The sequence below is a fragment of the Rhinoraja longicauda genome, chromosome 5 (assembly GCF_053455715.1).
Source record: "Rhinoraja longicauda isolate Sanriku21f chromosome 5, sRhiLon1.1, whole genome shotgun sequence".
Lineage (NCBI taxonomy): Eukaryota > Metazoa > Chordata > Chondrichthyes > Rajiformes > Arhynchobatidae > Rhinoraja > Rhinoraja longicauda.
The window spans coordinates 2,836,569-2,851,441 of record NC_135957.1 but is presented as its reverse complement, the minus strand read 5'-3'; the positions used below and the strand labels follow the sequence as shown (position 1 = coordinate 2,851,441).

At 49.6% G+C, this 14,873-nt stretch overlaps 1 protein-coding gene across 1 annotated transcript in view; it reads right to left on the bottom strand.

Annotated features, from left to right (window-relative positions):
- LOC144593825 (phospholipase B1, membrane-associated-like) overlaps nt 1-14,873 on the bottom strand; it is a 171,067-nt gene that overhangs the window by 98,994 nt on the left and 57,200 nt on the right. Inside the window, exons 13-18 of the mRNA XM_078399942.1 lie at nt 13,968-14,063; nt 7,227-7,301; nt 6,753-6,833; nt 3,768-3,828; nt 1,459-1,517; nt 201-274 (exon numbers count right to left, since the gene is read on the bottom strand). Of these exons, the coding sequence (XP_078256068.1) occupies nt 201-274; nt 1,459-1,517; nt 3,768-3,828; nt 6,753-6,833; nt 7,227-7,301; nt 13,968-14,063 (446 nt within the window). The remainder of the gene's footprint in view (nt 1-200; nt 275-1,458; nt 1,518-3,767; nt 3,829-6,752; nt 6,834-7,226; nt 7,302-13,967; nt 14,064-14,873) is intronic.

Genomic DNA, 14,873 nt, shown 5'->3' with positions numbered 1-14,873 from the left:
CCTCTCTTCCTCTCCCCCTTCCCAGTTCTCCCACTATCTTCCTGTCTCCACCTATATCCTTCCTTTGTCCCACCCCCCCCTGACATCAGTCACCCATTCATTCTCTCCTGAGATGCTGCCTGACCTGCTGAGTTACTCCAGCATTTTGTGAGTAAATATCTTCGATTTGTACCAGCATCTGCAGTTATTTTGTTACTCACCTCCATGAGAGACCGCGGTACTGAGTGAGAACGGCAATCAGGTCGTGGGGCTTTGCTCCTGCCCCATTGCCTGCCTGTGGCAGCACAAGAAAGACACCATTAAATCACCCGTGGGATCAGATAGTGTGGTACAGGACACAAAGAACGTCACGGTGGCGCAGTGATAGAGTTGCCGCCTCACAGCGCCAGAGGCCCGGGTTCAATCCTAATGATTTAGTTTAGTTTTAGTTTGGATATGCAGCACGGAAACAGGCCCTTCGGCCCACCGGGTCCGTGCCGCCCAGCGATCCCCGCACACTAACACTGTCCTACACACACTAGGGACAATTTTTACATTTACCCAGTCAATTAACCTACAAACCTGCACGTCTTTGGAGTGTGGAAGGAAACCGAAGATCTCGGAGAAACCCCACGCAGGTCACGGGGAGAACGTACAAACTCCGTACAGACAGCACCCGTAGTCGGGATGGAACATGGGTCTTCGGCGCTGCATTCGCTGTGAGGCGGCAACTCTACCGCCGCGCCATCGTGACCGCCCCAAATCGATAGTCGTTCTCTCACCACTGATTTACAGTGTTTGTTCCTGATCCTGGTGATGTGGTACTTTAGGCTTCTGCAGCTGCCTGATGCAGTGAGAGGTGAGACGGGGTTCCATCCTGACTACGGGTGCTGTCTGTACGGAATTTGTACGTTCTCCCCATGACCTGCGTGGGTTTTCTCCGAGATCTTCGGTTTCCTCCCACACTCCAAAGACGTGCAGGTTTATATGTTAATTGGCTTCTGTAAATTGTCCCTCGTGTGTCGTAGAGAACTAGAGTAAGGGTTGGCACAGACACATGAAAGGCCTGGATAGAGAGGATGTGGAGAGGATGTTTCCACTAGTGGGAGAGTCAACGACCAGAGGGCACAGCCTCAGAATTAAAGGATGTTCTTTAGGAAGACGGAATCAGTTTAGTCAGAGGGTGGTGAATCTGTGGAATTCTTTGCCACAGACGGCTGTGGAGGTGAAGCCAATGGATATTTTTAAGGCAGAGATTGACAGATTCTTGATTAGTGCGGGTGTCAGGGGTCATGGGGAGAAGGCAGGAGAATGGGGTTATGAGGGAGAGATAGATCAGCCACGATTGAATGGCGGAGTAGACTTGATGGGCCGAATGGCCTAATTCTGCTCCTATATTTTTGATGAACTTATGGGCCGAAGGGCCAGTTTCCGCGCTGCATCTGTGAACTGAACTAAACGAGGGTGGTATGGACTTACTGTGATAGAATCACCGAGTGCCGCGATCACCTTGACATCAGCTGGTCTGAGCTGGTGCACTGGAGGAAGAAGGGAAAGACTGGTATGAACGACTTAGACCAAGTACCACACAGTAATCGGGAGGGGGTGGGGGGGGGGGGGAAAGTTCTGACTGTCTACACCGATCAGCCAAAACATTATGCCCACCTGCCTAATATGCTGTTGGTCCTCCGTGTGCAGCCCCATACGCAGCAGGGTGCGATGCACTGTGTATTGTGACACATTCCTCCCGTCACCACCATTAACATTTTCTGTGACTTGTGCCACAGTCGACCTTCTGTCGGTTCGGACCAGACGGGATAGCCTTCGTTGCCCTCGCGCATCGATGAGCCTTGGGCGCCCAACACCCTGCCTGCCGCCGGTTTGTGGTTTGTCCCTCCTCGGACCACTGTCGGTAGGTACCACTGCTGACCGGGAGCACCCCACAAGCCTTGCCGTTTCACAGATGCTCTGACCCAGTCGTCTGGCCAAAACAATTTGGCCCTTGTCAAAGTCGCTCAGGTCTTTACTCCTGCCCATTTCTCCTGCATCCAACACGTCAACTTCAAGAACTGACTGTTCACTTGCTGCCTAATATATCCCACCCCTTGACAGGTGCCATTGTAACAAAATAATCAATGTTATTCACTTTACCTGTCAGTGGTCAGAATGTTTTGATTCATGTATGCCTCTCATCATGTTCTACACATCTATTATGATTACATCAGTCAGAAGAAGGGTCTCGACCCGAGATGTCACCCATTCCTTCTCTCCAGAGATGCTGCCTGACCCGCTGAGTTACTCCAGCATTTTGTATCTATCTTCAGTTTAAATCAGCATCTGCAGTTCCTTCCTACATATTATTATTACATTATTTATTGAGTATTGTGATTACAGGCCTGTTGTGTCGCTGTGAGTAAGAATTTCTGAAGTATGAGTTTCGGGTCAAGACTAGTGTGAAGAAGTATCCCATAGAAACATAGAAAATAGGTGCAGGAGGAGGCCATTCGGCCCTTCGAGCCAGCACCGCCATGTATTGTGATCATGGCTGATCATCCACAATCAGTAACCCGTGCCTGCCTTCTCCCCATATCCCTTGATTCCGCTAGCCTCTAGAGCTCTATCTAACTCTCTTTTAAATCCATCCAGTGAATTGGCCTCCACTGCCTTCGGTGGCAGAGAATTCCACAAATTCACAACTCTCTGGGTGAAAAAGTTTCTTCTCACCTCAGTTTTAAATGGCCTCCCCTTTATTCTTAGACTGTGTCCCCTGGTTCTGGACTCCCCCAACATTGGGAACATGTCCCGACCCAAAACATCACCCATCTACATTCTCCAGAGATGCTGCCTGACCCGCTGAGTTACTCCGGCACTCTGTGAAACGTCACCCATCCATGTTCTCCAGAGATGCTGCCTGACCCGCTGAGTTACTCCAGCACTCTGTGAAACGTCACCCATCCATGTTCTCCAGAGATGCTGTCTCTAGTGACTCACGTAAAATCTGACTTACGTGAGGTACTCGGAATGTAACCCTTATGTAGGTCGGGAAGTGCCTGTACGTTAATTACTGTAGAATTGTATCCAGCCGATAACGTTTACAAAAGGGGACGCTCAATGGGAGTGGGGTTAGTGCAAGGAAGTGCCTCAGAGGTAAGAGATCAGCTATGACCTTCTCATATGACAAAGCAACAGGAATGGGGCCACACTAGTGTTGCCAACTGTCCCATATTACCCAGGACATCCCGTATATTGGGTTAAATTGGTTTGTCCTGTACGGGACCGCCCTTGTCCCGTATTAGGCTCGGGTGGCGCTGTAGACCTGGACACTGTAGACCCGGACGCTGTAGGCCCGGACACTGTAGGCCCAGACACTGTAGGCTCGGACACTGTAGGCCCGGACACTGTAGGCCCGGACACTGTAGGCCCGGACACTGTAGGCCCGGACGCTGTAGGCCTGGACACTGTATTCCTGGGGGCCACTGTAGGCCCGGACACTGTTGGCCCGGACACTGTAAGCCTGCGGGCCGAATAGGCCCGGACATTGTAGGCCCGGAGGCCCAGGCGCCGCCTAACAGAGGTTGCATAGCAACCCGCCTCCCGGCCCGGGCTGCCGCCATTGGTGGAGCGGGATCACGTGGCCACTGGCTGGGTGAGGTCACGTGGGGCGCGGGGCGGTGACGTCACCTTTTGTCCCTTATTTCGGAGTGGGAAAGTTGGCAACCCCTAGGCCACACTCCTGCTTCAATCTCTTATGTTCTTTATGGTCTTCCGTCCGTATACTTTCACCGTACCTGAGACCGGAACAGTATTTGATGGATCCCTGTCCGTACAGGTCATTTCACTGCCAAAAACCTGGTTAAAAATCAAAAGCAACTTTGTTAGTTGACGAAACACATAAACAGATTTTCTACAACCATCAGGCTACAAAACACGACAATCTGCAAAAAAGCTCCAAACTACAGAGGCTTGGCGGCATTAGTTTTCTTCTCTTGCAATATTGTTGTTTGTTTTATGTGTGTATACATATATATATATATGTGTGTGTGTGTGTGTGTGTGTGTGTGTGTGTGTGTGTGTGTGTGTGTGTGTGTGTGTGGTATGCGTGTGTGTGGTGTGTGTGTGGTGTGTGTGTGTGTGTGTGGTGTGTGTGTGTGTGTGTGTGTGTGTGTGTGTGTGTGTGTGTGTGTGTGTGTGTGTGTGTGTGTGTGTGGTATGCGTGTGTGTGGTATGCGTGTGTGTGTGTGTGTATGTGTGTGTGTGTGTGTGTGTGTGTGTGTGTGTGTGTGTGTGTGTGTGTGTGTGTGTGTGTGTGTGTGTGTGTGTGTGGTATGCGTGTGTGTGGTGTGTGTGTGGTGTGTGTGTGGTGTGTGTGTGTGTGTGTGTGTGTATGTGTATGTGTGTGTGTGTGTGTGTGTGTGTGTGTGTGTGTGTGTGTGTGTGTGTGTGTGTGTGTGTGTGTGTGTGTGTGTGTGAGTGCGTGTGTGTGAGTGTGAGTGAGTGTATAGTCTGAACTTCTTTCATTTATTATGTTGTTTACAGAGTACTATGTTCACACATTCTGTTGGGCTGTTGCATGGAGAAATTTCATTGTCCTGTTTCAGACAGATTGACAACAAAACATGCTTGACTCTTGATGGATTTAATTGCGTAAATTAACGAGCAAGTGGGAGGATAAAAGTGCTGGACCAGCCAACGGATTGATGAAACAAAAAGAGTCATGTTCCCTGATTTAGAAGATAGAATGGCACAGCAACAGACTATCGGAGGATGAGGGAAGGCTTGATAGAAGTATATAAAATGACGAGAGGAATAGATCGGGTAGATGCACAGAGTCTCTTGCCCAGAGTAGGGGAATCGAGGACTAGAGGACATAGGTTCAAGGTGAAGGGGAAAAGATTTAATAGGAATCCGAGGGGTAACTTTTTCACACAGAGGGTGGTGGGTGTATGGAACGAGCTGCCAGGGGAGGTAGTTGAGGCTGGGACTATCCCACCGTTTAAGGTACAGTGGATAGGTACATGGATAGGACAGGTTTGGAGGGATAGGGACCAAACGTGGGCAAGTGGGATTAGGGTAGATGGGACATTGTTGGTCGGTGTGGGCGAGTTGGGCCGAAGGGCCTGTTTCCACACTGTATCACTCTATGACTCTATGAAGGGCCTGTTTCCACACTGTATCACTCTGTGACTCTATGAAGGGCCTGTTTCCACACTGTATCACTCTGTGACTCTATGAAGGGCCTGTTTCCACACTGTATCACTCTGTGACTCTATGAAGGGCCTGTTTCCACACTGTATCACTCTGTGACTCTATGAAGGGCCTGTTTCCACACTGTATCACTCTATGACTCTATGACTCTAAAATGACGAGAGGCTTAAGAAGGGTGGACAGTCACAACCTTTATCCCAGTCCAACACTAGAGGGCGTAGCTTGAAGGAGAGAGGGGGAACGTTCAATGGAGTGTGGTGGGTGCCTGGATCGTGCTTCCAGGGATGACGGTGGAGGTAGATACGATAGTGGCGTTGAAGAGTTGTGGATGTGGATCATGAGCAGGCAGGCGAGATGAGATTAACTTGACGTATAGCCCACCTCTACCTCTCATAATTTGACATACTTCTATCAGGATTCCCCTCGACCTCCAGCGTTCCAGACAACACAATCCAAGCCCGCTCAACCTCTCCCTGTAGCTAATAACCTCGAAACCATAGCATCGTTGCGGTAAACCTCCTCTGCTCCCTATCCGAAGCCTCCACATCCTTCCTGCATTGGGATGGCCAGAACTGCACGCATAACTTGGGAAGTAGGGTTGCCAACTGTCCCGTATTAGCTGGGACATCCCGTACTCTGGGCTAAATTGGTTTGTCCCATGTTAGGCCTTGGGGGACACTGTAGGTCTGGGCACTGTAGGCCCGGTCGCTGTAGGTCCGGACAGTGTAGGCCCGGACAGTGTAAGCCCGTACGCTGTATAGGCCCGTACGCTGTAGGTCTGGACAGTGTAAGCCCGGACGCTGTAGGCCCGGACAGTGTACATGGAAAATAGTTGCAGGAGGAGGCCATTTGGCCCTTCGAGCCAGCACCGCCATTCATTGTGATCATGGCTGATCATCCACAATTAGTAAGCCGTGCCTGCCTTCTCCCCACATCCCTTGATTCCACTAGCCCCTAGAGCGCTATCTAACACTCTTTTAAATTCATCCAGTGAATCGACCTCCACTGCCCTCTGTGGCAGAGAATTCCACAAATTCACAACTCTCTGGGTGAAAAAGTTTTTTTCTCAGCTCAGTTTTAAATGGCCTCCCCTTTATTCTTAGACTGTGTGGCCCCTGGTTCTGGACTCCCCCAACATTGGGAACATTTTTCCTGCATCTAGCTTGTCCAGTCCTTTTATAATTTTATACGTTTCTATAAGATCCCCTCTCATCCTTCTAAATTCCAGTGAATACAAGCCCAGTCTTTCCAATCTTTCCTCATATGACAGTCCTGCCATCCCGTGAATTAACCTGGTGAACGTACGCTGCACGCCCTCAATAGCAAGAATATCCTTCCTCAAATTTGGAGACCAAAACTGCACACAGTACTCCAGGTGCGGTCTCACTAGGGCCCTGTACAACTGCAGAAGGACCTCTTTGCTCCTATACTCAACTCCTCTTGTTATGAAGGCCAACATTCCATTGGCTTTCTTCACTGCCTGCTGCCTTTCAGTGACAGTGTGGAAAGGGCAGATCAAAGCAGACGATGCTCAAGGCAATGTATAATGGTTCATCGTATTTCTTTACCTGCTCATCTGACCACCTGGCCTCTGCCCGCTGCCCCACGCCATCATCGCTGTTGTGGTACGTGTAGAGATAAGGCCTTTCCTGCGGGAATCAGCAGATAGCGAGACTTTAGACCGGAGATGCGGTGTAGCAACAGGTCCTATGGCCCACCGAGTCCGCGCCGACCAGCAGCCACCCCGTACACTAGCACGAACCCACACACGCACGGGACAATTTTACGGCTTCACCCAAGTCAATTAACCTACAAACCCGCACGTCTTTGGAGTGTGGGAGGAAACCGGAGCACCCGGTGAAAATTCGCACGCAGGTCACGGGGAGAACGTGCAAACTCCGTGCAGACAGTATCCGTGGTCGGGATGGAACCCGGGTCTCCGGCGCTGTGAGGCAGCAACTCTACCGCTGGATCAGCATGCCGCCCCTAAGAGTCCAGAGAGTTTCTCATACGTAGCGACAATGGAGCAAGGAGATTCTTACCCGCTCTGGACAGTGCAACTGAGGCGGCGTTGGTGACAGTTCAAGGACTACATTTTTCCGGCCAGCAGGTTCGAGCTGTGAAGAGGAACAGAGAGACTTAAAATTCACAGTCAAAAACCTAACAAAGAGCAGAGTGGCGCCACAGGTAAGGAGGAGATAATGTTATTATCTCTGCTCGGGTGGCATTTTAGACAATAGACAATAGGTGCAGGAGGAGGCCATTCGGCCCTTCGAGCCACCACCGCCATTCAATGTGATCATTGCTGATCATCCACAATCAGTACCCCGTTCCTGCCTTCCCCCCATATCCCTTGATTCCGTTAACCCTAAGAGCCAATCTAACTCTCTCTTGAAAACATCCGGAGAATTGGGGGTCACGGTGGTGCAGCGGTAGAGTTGCCACCTTGCAGCGAATGCAGCGACGGAGACAGGTTCGACCCTGACTACGGGTGCCGTCTGTACGGAGTTTGTACGTTCTCCCCGTGACCTGCGTGGGTTTTCTCCAAGATCTTCGGTTTCCTCCCACACTCCAAAGACGTACAGGTATGAAGGTTAATTGGCTTGGCAAAATGTAAAAATTGTCCCTAGTGGGTGTAGGATAGTGTTAATGTGCGGGGATCGCTGGGCGGCGCGGACCCGGTGGGCCGAGGGGCCTGTTTCCGCGCTGTATCTCTAAACTAAATCTAAATCTAAAAAAATTTGCCTCCACTGCTTTCTGTGGCAGATAATTCCACAGATTCACAACTCTCTGGGTGAAAAAGTTTTCCCTCATCTCAGTCCTGAATGGCCTCCCCCTTGTTCTTAAAGTTTGTATTATTTTGTATTTTGTATCATTTTCAATAGTCCCGATTCAAGGCAGGGTCTGTGCTGTTACAGGAGTAACTCAGCGGGTCAGGCAGTCTCTCTGCACATAATGCTGGAGTAACTCAGCGGGTCAGGCAGTCTCTCTGCACATAATGCTGGAGTAACTCAGCGGGTCAGGCAGTCTCTCTGCACCTAATGCTGGAGTAACTAATGGGTGGGGATGGTTTGGGGGACGATGAACTTCTCCTGCTCCCTCTGCTCCTACAAGGAATGTCAGAGATGGGCCAAGACGTTGGCTGTAAACTTGGGAATTGCCTCCGCTGTGAAGGTGTGGGAGGCCCTTCACTGCACGCACCTTGGTGGGTCAGGAGAGCAGCCCCAACCCTCGCACCAGGGGACAATCAGGAGCGGGCAATGAACGCTGGCCTTGCACCCTCAGCTCTCTTGAACATAAACAGGGCTGTGGTGGAGCGGGGATGGGTGGAGGGCTGTAGGTGGCAATAAACATCCAGGCCAGAGATGGACGGGAAGATAACAGCAGAGGGCAATGCTTATCTCAGTGGAGCTATCTGGGAATATGGCTGCAGCAATTAGCGTGAGGTTATCACAGATTGCCAGGTCACAACATCAACTTCATTGCCCTCCTCTGATCCCTGGACCTTGGCATTGCAGCAGTCTCAGCGGGGTTGGATTACTGAGCAAGGGCCTTCCTGCAAACATCAGTCTGGTGTGAGGACGCAACGTTTAGAGAAACTGTTCCCAGTTTCTAGGAATCTGTGCGGCACTGTTCTATGTTCTATGTTCTATGTTCCATGATCTATGATCTATGTTCCACATTCTATGTTCTATGTTCCACTTTCTAAGTTCTATGTTCTATGTTCCACATTCTATGTTCTATGTTCTATGCACATTCTATGTTCTATATTCTATGTTCTATATTCTATGTTCCACATTCTATGTTCTATGTTCTATGTTGTACACTCTATGTTCCACATTCTATGTTTTATGTTCCACATTCTATGTTCTATGTTCTATGTTCCACATTCTATGTTCTATGTTCTATGTTCCACATTCTATGTTCTATGTTCTACATTCCACATTCTATGTTCTATGTTCTATGTTCCACGTTCTATGTTCTATGTTCCACATTCTATGTTCTATGTTCTATATTCTATGTTCTATGTTCTATGTTCTATGTTCTATGTTCCACATTCTATGTTCTATGTTAAACTGAGGTGAGAAGCAACTTTTTCACCCAGAGAGTTGTAACTGTGGAATTCTCTGCCTCAGAAGGCAGTGGAGGCCAATTCTCTGAATGCTTTCAAGAGGGAGTTAAATAGAGCTCTTAAGGATAGCGGAGTCAGGGGGTATGGGGAGAAGGCAGGAACGGGGTACTGATTGAGAATGATCAGCCATGATCACATTGAATGGCGGTGCTGGCTCGAAGGGCCGAATGGCCCCCTCCTGCACCTATTGTCTATTGTCTATTGTCCACATTCTATGTTCTATGTTTCACATTCCATGATCTATGTTCTATGTTCTATGTCCCATGTTCTATGTTCCACATTCTATGTTCTATGTTGTAGTTCTGTATTCAATGTTCTATATTCTATGTTCTATGATCTACATCAGTTTTGTTTAGAGATACAGCGCGGAAACAGGCCCTTCGGCCCACCGGGTCCATGCCAACCAGCGATCCCCGCACACTAACACTATCCTACTCTGCAGACAATTGTTACGTTTATACCAAGCCAATTAATCTACAAATCTGTACGTCATTGGAGTGCGGGAGGGAACCGGAGCACCTGGCGAAAACCCACGCAGGTCACAGGGAGAACGTGCAAACTCCGTACAGACAGCACACGTAGTAAGGATGGAACCCGGGACTCCGGCGCTGTGAGGCAGCAACTCTACCGCTGTGCCACGGTGCAATGACCCGCTGAGTTACTGCACTGCTTTGTGTTAATCAATTTTATATGACTCAGGTTGACAGTTGCCTGAGAAATTTACCCTCTGATCTGAACACCACCATAACGATGACAGATAAAACTAAAAAGCTCATCGATGAACAATTATCTTATCCAAAGCATCTTAGATTGGAGATAATGTTGTTTAAAAAAATATTATTTCAGAAGCAGCTGGTGATAAAGGCCAATGAACCCAAATTGTACAGGAATGTGAGTAAATATTGTGGTATCATTCAGATTGCTGGTGATATATTTGCCTAGGAAAGAGGCTTCAATGTTAGTATGGCGTGCAGCCAAGATCAGAGGGCAGCCTTTGTTTATCGAGCAGTTGTTGGCTCAGTTTTCAGATTAAAAATAGATGAGAGGGGTTATTACAGTGCAGATCGTGTGATAGAGTAATACAGCACGCAAACAGGCCCTTCGGCCCAACACATCCATGCCGACCACGATTTACGAGGTTGTTGCCAGGACTAGAGGGTGTGAGCTATAGGGAGAGGTTGAGCAGGCTGGGTCACTATTCCATGGAGCGCAGGAGGATGAGGGGAGATCTTATAGAGGTTAAACAAAATCATGAGTGGAATAGATCGGGTAGATGCACAGTCTTTTGCCCAGAGTAGGGGAATCGAGGACCAGAGGACATAGGTTCAAGGTGAAGGGGAAAAGATTTAATAGGAATCTGAGGGGTAACTTTTCCACACAGAGGGTGATGGGTGTATGGAACAAGCTGCCAGACGAGGTAGTTGAGGCTGGGACTATCCCATCATCTAAGAAACAGTTGGACAGGTATATGGATAGTATAAGAAAATAACTGCAGATGCTGGTACAAATCGATTTATTCACAAAATGCTGGAGTAACTCAGCAGGTCAGGCAGCATCTCGGGAGAGAAGGAATGGGTGACGTTTCGGGTTCAGTCTGAAGAAGGGTCACGACCCGAAACATCACCCATTCCTTCTCTCCCGAGATGCTGCCTGACCTGCTGAGTTACTCCAGCATTTTGTGAATAAATCGGTATATGGATAGGACAGGTTTGGAGGGATATGGACCAAACGCAGGCAGGTGGGACTAGTGTAGCTGGGACATTGTTGGGCGGTGTGGGCGAGTTGGGCTGAAGGGCCTCTTTCCACACTGTATCACTCTATGACCCTATGACTCTATGACGAAGATGGTCCCATTTGTCCGGAATAGACCTATATCCTTCTCAACCTTTCCTTGTAAACCATGTACCTTTCTCCAGGTGTCTTTTGCAATTGAGTTGTGGACGCAGCCCAGACCATCACACAAACCAACCTCCCTTCCATTGACTCCATCTACACCTCACGCTGCCTCGGCAAGGCCAGCAGCCCAGACCATCACACAAACCAACCTCCCTTCTATTGACTCCATCTACACCTCACGCTGCCTCGGCAAGGCCAGCAGCCCAGACCATCACACAAACCAACCTCCCTTCTATTGACTCCATCTACACCTCACGCTGCCTCGGCAAGGCCAGCAGCATCATCAAGGACCAGTCTCACCCTGGCCACTCCCTCTTCTCCCCTCTCCCATCGGGCAAAAGGACCAGAAGTGTGAAAACACACACCTCCAGATTCAAGGACAGTCTCGTCCCGGCTGTTATCAGGCAACTGAACCGACCAGTGAGAGAGCAGTCCTGACCTCACATCTACCTCATTGGAGACCTTTGAACTATTTTAATCGGACTTTATGGAGCTTTATCTTGCACGATAATCCATTATCTGCATTTTGTGAGAGGCCTGATTGTAATCATATATGGTCTTTTAGCTGACTGGTGGCACGCAACAAAAAGTATTTCACAGTATCTTAGTTTACTTTTGAGATACAGCGCGGAAACAGGCCCTTCGGCCCACCGGGTCCGCACCGACCAGCGATCCCCGCACACTAACACTATCCTACACACACTAGGGACAATGCTTACATTTGCCAAGCCAATTAACCTACAAACTTGCACGTCTTTGGAGTGTGGGAGGAAACCGAAGATCTCGGAGAAAACCCATGCAGGTCACGGGGGGAACGTACAAACTCCGCACAGACAGCGCCCGTAGTCAGGATCGAACCCGGGACTCCGGCGCTGTGAGGCAGCAACTCTACCGCTGCACCACCAAACAATGCCTGTGACAACAATAAACGAAACTAAACTGAACGTAAACCCTGTTATGGTGTCTACCTCAACTACCTGACAGACAACCCTGCTTGCGACTGCGGATATCCCGACCAGACCAGCCCACACATGGTGAATGACTGCTCACTGAGGCTTGTCCCTGGTGGCATCAAGGCCACTCAACCAGCAACTGATGCTGCCTGTCCAGAATCAAGAACTAGAGGGAAAGGTTTAAGGTGAGAGGGAAAGGATTATTTTTCCAATCAAAGGTGGTACGAACAAGCTGCCAGAGAAAGTAGTTGAGGCAGCATTTAAAAGACATTTTAAATGGGTGGTCACGGTGGCGCAGCGGTAGATTTGCTGCCTTACAGCGAATGCAGCGCCGGAGACCCGGGTTCCATCCCGACTACGGGATCTTCGGTTTCCTCCCACACTCCAAAGACGTGCAGGTTTGTAGATTAATTGGCTTGGTGTAAGTGTAAAAATTGTCCCTAGTGTGTGTAGGATAGTGTTAGTGTGCGGGGATCGCTGGTCGGCGCGGACCCGGTGGGCCGAAGGGCCTGTTTCGGCGCTGTATCTCTAAACTAAACTAAACTAAACTAAACTAAACATTTGGACAGGTACATGGATAGGAAAGGTTTAGAGGGATGTGCCAACTGGATGAATGTAGATGGGGCATCTTGTTCTTATCTCTTGTTCTTATCACCTCATCTACAGCCAACAATGGACCATTGTGGGCTTTACTTTGCCCTGGTCCTTGGTGCTGGCTCAGATTTATCCTTTTTATACCTTTCATTCATTTGTTCTCTTCACCTTTTCACATCTCTAATTTCACTCTGCCCTGACTCTCGGTCTGAAGAAGGGTCTCGACCCGAAACATCACCTATCCCTTTTCTCCGGAGATGCTGCCTGTCCCGCTGAGCTACTCCAGCATTTTGCGTCTATCTTTGGCATGGATGAGTTGGGCTGAAGGGCCTGTACGACTCTACGTTCATAGGTTCTGGGCACAGAATTAGGCCATTTGGCCCATCAAGTCTTCTCTGCCATTCAATCGTGGCTGATCTATCTTCTTGCTATTGAGGGCGTGCAGCGTAGGTTTACTAGGTTAATTCCCGGAATGGCGGGACTGTCGTATGTTGAAAGACTAGAGCGACTGGGCTTGGATACACTGGAATTTAGAAGGATGAGAGGGGATTTTATTGAAACATAAGATTATTAACGGATTGGACATGCTAGAGGCAGGAAACATGTTCCCAATGTTGGGGGAGTCCAGAACCAGGGGCCACAGTTTAAGAATAAGGGGTAGGCCATTTAGAACGGAGATGAGGAAAAACTTTTTCACTCAGAGAGTTTTAAATCTGTGGAATTCTCTGCCTCGGAAGGCAGTGGAGGCCAATTCTCTGAATGCATTCAAGAGGGAGCTAGATAGAGCTCTTAAGGATAGTGGAGTCAGGGGGTATGGGGAGAAGGCAGGAACGGGGTACTGATTGAGAATGATCAGCCATGATCACATTGAATGGCAGTGCTGGCTCGATGGGCCGAATGGCCTCCTCCTGCACCTATTGTCTATTGTCAATTATCTCTCCCTCTCAACCCCATTCTCCTGCCTTCTCCCCATAACCCCTAACACCCGTACTAATCAAGAATCTGTCAGTCTCCACTTTGAATATATCCACTGACTTGGCCTCCACAGCCGTCTGTGGCAATGAATTCCACAGATTCACCTTCTTATCTTTTGTAAAGGTGCGTCCTTTTATTCTGAGGCCTTGCCCTCTGGTCCTGGACTCTGCCACCAGTGGAAACATCCTCTCTGTCAGGCAGCTGAGCTAGGTGGAGCTGATTGTTCTACGTACCATGTTGTTCCAAAGACCACTGGCTAGAAGGGGAAGGCTCCTGACGCTGAAATGCAGGTCACTCCCCGAAAAGTAGCTGAGATCAGCTTTGCCTTCCTGCAAGAAAAATTAAACATGGAGCAATCTCATTTAACATAATGTGGCCTATACAACGTGTAACAAACAAAACATTGTATAAGGGTGGCACGGTGGCGCAGCGGTAGAGTTGCTGCCATGCAGCGCCAGAGACCCAGGTTCCATCCCGACCACGGGTGCCGTCTGTACGGAGTTTGTACGTTCTCCCCGTGACCTGCATGGGTTTTCTCCGGGCGCTCCGGTTTCCTCCCACACTCCAAAGGCGTACAGGTTTGTAGGTTAATTGGCCCTCTGTAAATCGTTCCTGGTGTGTAGCATAGTGCTAGTGTGTGGGGATCGCTGTTCAGCGTGGACTCGGTGGGCCGAAAGGGTCTGTTTCTGCGTGGTATCCCAAACGAAACTAAACTAACTTTAGGTTCAGACACATAACACTACACCAAACAAGTAAACTTGTTTAGGGTTCAGTCTGAAACCACCCCTAGGTTAGGGTTGCCAACTATCTCACTCCCAAATAAGGGACAAGGTGACGTCACCGCCCCGCGCCCCACGTGATCTCACCCAGCTCCCACTCCACCAATGGCGGCCACACGGGCTGGGAGGTGGGTTGCTATGCAACCTCCATCAGGCGGCGCCCAGGCCTCCGGGCCTACAGTGTCCGAACCTAAACTGCCCGGACCTATCAGCAGCCCCCGGGCCTACAATGTCTGAGCCTACAGTGTCCGGGCCTATACTGTCCGAGCCTACAGTGTCCGGGCCTACACTGTCCGGGCCGACAGTGTCCGGGCCTACACTGTCCGGGCTGACAGTGTCTGGGCCCACAGTGTCCGGGCC